Source organism: Bacillus rossius, chromosome 12 (assembly GCF_032445375.1).
Source record: "Bacillus rossius redtenbacheri isolate Brsri chromosome 12, Brsri_v3, whole genome shotgun sequence".
NCBI classification, from domain to species: Eukaryota; Metazoa; Arthropoda; class Insecta; order Phasmatodea; family Bacillidae; genus Bacillus; species Bacillus rossius.
The window spans coordinates 18,993,452-18,999,213 of record NC_086339.1 but is presented as its reverse complement, the minus strand read 5'-3'; the positions used below and the strand labels follow the sequence as shown (position 1 = coordinate 18,999,213).

At 35.2% G+C, this 5,762-nt stretch overlaps 1 protein-coding gene across 1 annotated transcript; it reads left to right on the top strand.

The window, feature by feature from the left end:
• Positions 1-382: 382 nt before the first annotated feature.
• Positions 383-4,063, top strand: LOC134537650 (uncharacterized). The gene is made up of 2 exons (XM_063378320.1): positions 383-614; positions 1,246-4,063. The coding sequence occupies exons 1-2, from the start codon at positions 555-557 to the stop codon at positions 1,417-1,419; spliced, it is 234 nt and encodes a 77-aa protein (XP_063234390.1). The 5' UTR covers positions 383-554; the 3' UTR covers positions 1,420-4,063.
• The last annotated feature ends 1,699 nt before the right edge of the window (positions 4,064-5,762 follow it).

The window sequence follows — 5,762 nt, the reverse complement described above, 5'->3', positions numbered from 1 at the left end:
GGGGTAATTTAAGGGAAAAGTGTGTATTTTTTTGGATTTGGTTATAGTTTTTTGAATCTCCCGGGCTCTGGGGGGGGTGGGGGCAACTGCCTCATCCTACCCACCCCTGGTAACGTCCTTGAATTGAATACAAAAAATTCACAAGCCCTGACAAAATTTGTTTGTAGGTAATGTGATATTCGAGTTTTTTTGTTTGGCCACGATCAATGAATTAGGGATTATTACATTAGGTTGAAAGGGAAAAACTTTATATTTTATAAGAACTTTAACCCTAATTTATTTATATCACGTTTTAAAATTTCAATAAAAATTTTGGTTTCAGATCCAAATATTTCGTGGGACCATACATTATTACACCGTATATATTCCATGTTTATTTTTCACTGTATATCTATGGTCTCCACCAATCTTAGATTTAGAAATTTTATTCCATGTGAAAAGTAAGACGTGAAAATAAACGCACGATATATGCAAATTTAGAAAGGGATACCTGTTTGGAGGTCTTTAAAATAACGAAACTTTACAAGAGTGATGATTTCTTTTTGCGGCGAACAATGACACCGTTTGATGATTTCATGTATCTAATAAATTCTTTGCTTTTGGGCGAAGAGCCTGTAAGTTGTTTGAATTAATACAGATTTACGTACGCCTTTTGTTGTGGTAAATTTTTAATTTGTCAGTTAAATGGGTTATGCTTTGAATAATTTGGTTTTGCGATATATCACTTGCCATTGGCAATTTGTTAATTAACAAAAGAGGGAAGAAGAGAAGCAAAGAAATATTCAAAAATTAATTTATTAGTGCTTGACGAATTATCAAACAATAAGAGAAACCAAATAATTACAATTTTAATTTTAATTTTTTTTTGCAGGAAAGCACCTGCTCTAAAAATGTACCACCTATTTTAAATGTAGCTAACCAAACTTAAGCTAACTAATAAAAATATATATTTTTATTTTTGTACTTAATTAAAAGTGATATTAGGGTTGCTAGTTAATTTATCAAATTAGTTTTTTTAGTCCCAGCTGAGTAACATGATGTGCCTTGGCATGGTATGAGCTGTACACAGCTAGAACATCTTTTAACTTTTTCAATTTGTGTTTTTACAGTAAAGCAAGATGCCTAGAATGCTTTCATAACTGAGTTTACATTTTGATGAAGAGGTGTGTTGTATTTTTCTCTACTTAATGCAATATTTTTGCTACATTTAATAAAATGTGTGTGTGTGTGTGTGATTTCTTCCAGACTATCGAAGATTTCATCCTGCTCATCGGTACGTTCGTGGCATTTGTGGCGTTCGTCCTGTGGTGCTGCTTCCCGGTGGTACCGAAGGAGTCGAACCACCCGCCACAGTACGACTCTCGCAGCTACAACCAGTACAAGAAACTGGACAGCTCGCCGTACGAGAGCAACTCCTAGCACGAGGTGTCGCGTCTGACCGTGACTGCCTTCGGGTGCTGATGCTGCAGCCGCGGCAGTCAGAGGGTTCCTCCTGAGTCACCGGAGCCCGCCAGTCAAGTCAGAGAAATCTAGTCAAACATCTTACACTTAAGTTTACTATTCCGAGCTTTATACGTTATTGAAATACAAGTGCATAGGTATTTTATACGGTGTTTTTTAAATAAGACATCTATGCAAAGCTTTACTGTACTGTTTTGTATTTTCATGGTACTCAATCTGTGATTATTTTTTTAAAGATATTAAATGTGTTTAAATAGCTTGAATTTAATGTTATTTTAAGCTTGTATTTATGTGTGCATGTATGAGTTTGAATGTGAGACCTTATTGGTAACCCTTCATCCCTTCAAAAAGAACGATGTGGTGGTACATACAGCCAGTGGTTAGGATGTCAGGCTGTATCCCTGCATGAAATTCCATGAAAGAGGTACTTTTGGTGCTTTTTTAGACAAACTTTGAATTTTGTTTTTGTAATTTGTATTTTTTCTTGGAATATTCGTAAAACAACACTTTTTAGGCTAGTAGGTTAAAAACAATTGGTCTAAGGAAACATTCCGGCACATTTGCAACTACGGCCATGCCGGATTGGCTATTTTTCTGCATCTTAGAAAGTCGTCATGGTTTTAACAGGAATACTGAAGAAAAAAATTGATGCAGTACAATGATACTTAAAACAAGCTGTAATAAGCTGATCTATGGCAATAAAGAATACACATGAACAATACTGTTTAAAAAAGTCTCTGATAATATTTGTTGAATCTATGATCAGATCTCTTTTCCAAAAAAAAAAAAAAAGAGTAAACTTATAATGTTGGCAACATTCCTATCGGTCAGTGTCAACATCTGAAGAAATCTGAACACTAACTATTAGCTCAATTGGTGCTGGATATAGGAATCTGCTGAACTTAAGAATTTCGGATTAAATGTTTAGCAGACAACCTATAAAATAAAATTATTCCCACAAAATGAAGTCCGTCTACACTCCTGCACTGATGTTTGGCTGAAATCGATGTTGCCATTTTCTTTGTGTTTCTTTTACGCACTTTTCAGAATGTGGACACCCTGCAAGTGCAAAAAAAATCTTGGCTAAAACAGTACATTACAATGGTATAGGGCTTGCATAAAATGAGAAGTGAATTTTGAATAGGTCAGTGATAGTAATGGGGAAATATGCTCTAGTCTGCCATCTTCTAAACTGTGAAAGCAATTTTTTTTGAGAAGGTTTTATATTGCCTAGTCTATCACACTATAAAATGTTGTAGGCAAGGTTCTGTTTGAAATAGACCAGCTATTTTCTTTATTTCTTTCAGAAAAAAATATTGTACTCGGAAGTTTGTAATTTTGGTCTTGGGAAATCTGGGGATTTTATTACGAATTTGTGTGGACACTCTGACATGGTTACAGAAGGAAAAAAGAACTGGACATGCTGGCCCATTTAACTCCTGTGGCTTAGTATTGCCTTTTCAGTGTTTTTTTTATGCTTCCCTGTTAATTGAGCTTTGAGATGTGACATTGCGACTTCAATGTCATTGAAGACAGGTAACACCGGCTGGTTTCAACCATGGACTATTGATGAATCTCGTCATCTGTTTGTGGTTCTGTCATTGGTTTACTATTTGTCACTGTAGTGTCAAAATCAGCGGGTTTGTTTACAAATAGTTATCCAAAGAGTTGGTTACTTTTAATTTAATTATTAAATAAACAGTAAAGTCTGGATCAACTAAGCTTCAATTAACTAAGGTTATGTACCTATATCGAATTAGACTTTTTAAGATGCCATTACGGACAAAGACTGTTGAAACATGAAACATTTGCTTGAGGATCAAAAGACTGAATAAAAAGATTCCATTTTCTGGTGGGAAAATCATATAGTAACTGAAAAAAAACATCATCCGGAAAAATGATACCACTTGGGCCAGTTGAAAAACTTAATGATATTCTTATTATATCTGTGTTATCCAAGATTTTTCTTATCTGAGGTTTCCGCGGTCCATATTAATGAGATTAATGAAGACACTACTCTAAAGTTGGAATTTAATTCGCTTAGTCATGAGAGATCAAATACTATCTGCATTGAAACTCGGACATAATTACAATGTACCACAATATTTAACAACCTCAGCAATTGCATACTTCTCTTGACACACTTTTTTGGTGGGTCTGTTCGGCAAATAAGCAGTTCAGTGTTCTATAAGTTCTCTCAAAGTTAATCGTTACTGTCTGTTTTCCAGCACATTATATTTCACATTTTCACACTTGATATTACCTTTTAAACATATAGTGTACAGGCAAATTCGCTATTCAGGAACGGCCGTATTCTGAAACTTGCAGTATTTAAGAGTTTAAGACCTTTCCCCATAGTTGTTTTTCATGCCTTACTTTGCCTTTAGATGCCTGTCAAATATTCCCACTCGCTCCTCCACCCCCTACCCCACCCTCATCCATGCCTCTTCACTACTTCACATGTCTCTCTTAATTTTTTCATTTCCCTGCTAAACCTTGCCAAGCATTTTGATGAGTGGGGGCCAACATATAGCCCGTGGACTTCATTCGACCCACCAGATTGTAGTCGTGGCCTGTCGGCCTTCGTTCTGACGGGAAATCACTACTAGAATGCAGCAAAATTGAAATCAAATAAGATTACAAATTGCTGCACAGAAAAGCCATGATGTTTCTGATATGATGCTCAGTCACTTGTTCTTATGCTTTATCACGAACAAAAATGTCATGTGATCCGAGGGAGTTGATTTTTAAGGATGTATGTGCTATACCGGATCATTATTTTAATTTTACATTTAACACAGTTAGACTTGTAGACTTTTTGAGTTGCCGAACACACACACACAAAGTGCATACTTTTGCATAATTAGCTAGTAAATTTGAATGTTTAACACTTTTGTGCAGTATGGATAAGGAGATCCAAATGAAATAAATAACTGGAAATTTTTGGGTTTAATGTCAATGATGGTGGCTTCTGCATGATATGGTTTATTTAATTTTTATTTAGCCTTTTAAAATCATTAAAATTCTCATATTAAAAGGCCAGGTAAAATTAAATAATTCTTTTTTATGAATGGAATTAAACCATATCACATAGAAGTCAGTAAAATTGACTTTAAACCCAAAAAGTTCATTGTATATTCCATTTCATTCTCCACTCAAAAAGTTGGCTCGTTTAACTGTGTGGAACGTTAATATAACATCATGACCGGGAATGGCACATAGGCTACACCCTTAAAAGACCATATAAGATGAGATTAGCCCAGGTAGATTTTTTAGTTGTGTTTATCCCTCATCACTGAAAGGTTGTGACCCCTTGTTTCTGAAATGGTCTGTTGCAATATTCCACACAAGTTCATTACATGTCAGGCGTAGGCTCCTCCGGGAGGTTGCGAGTACTCGAGGAGTAAGTGGACGACAGAGAAGTATGCTTTGCTTTCAAATTCGGAGACAGCTCTTGTCTCCGAACTTATATATTTTGTTTCCATTTTCTGCTCCCAAAGTGATACGTAGTTGGTCCAAAAAAGCGCTGTGTAAGATGGGGAAGCGACTTCCTTTCTGTGAAAATTCAAATGGAGTAATCAAGGATTCATTGAGGCCTTGTTTGTATTTTCTTAGCATGGAAGTGGCAGTAGTGATAATGTATTAAAGAATCTAATGTCTAAGTGGAGTGTGGATGATAACTTGGATGATAAACTTGGGTGTGTTAAAAAAATTTATGAAAGATAAATTAATACTGCAAATACGGTAGCCTAATAGGCTTTATTTTTTGTTGTCTGAACAGATATGGTTGAAATGTTGTGGCTGTAACCAGTTATTTTATTTAATGCAAAATTTTCACATGTAATGTGTGTGTGTGTGTGTGTGTGAACATTTTTGTATTGAATGTTGTTGTTGTAATTAATTGTTGGATAATGATTTGTTTACTTCAGTAAAATAAAATGTTTTGAATGTGATATTTTATACATAGTAATGTGGTCGCATATTGAATGGTTTCCGAAACTTGTATTTTTGGCTGTTAAATGTTTGATTTACTGACTGCAAATAAGAAATGAAAAAAAAACTTGTTTAGTCGGATTCCGCTAGGTGTGCTACACTATGACCCGTAAGCCACAGACTTGCATTTCCCCATTGAAATGTTGGAAGTGTGTGCGTGCTTGTTTACCTAAAAAAGTTTTCTTCCTGCAAGTGTCTTCATACAAGCTCGATCTTGTGGCCACCTACTTTTGTTAATGTTTATTTTCAATATTCCTAGTGGTCTTATTTTCTCTTCACTGAAGGCACCAACCAATGTGATGATGTTG

Excerpts from the sequence above, each read along its gene's own strand:
- LOC134537650 (XM_063378320.1), top strand. The coding sequence starts at position 555 with ATGACACCGTTTGATGATTTCATGTATCTAATAAATTCTTTGCTTTTG. Across the intron at positions 615-1,245 it reads TGCTTTTGGGCGAAGAGCCT|ACTATCGAAGATTTCATCCT; the intron begins GTAAGTTGTTTG and ends GATTTCTTCCAG.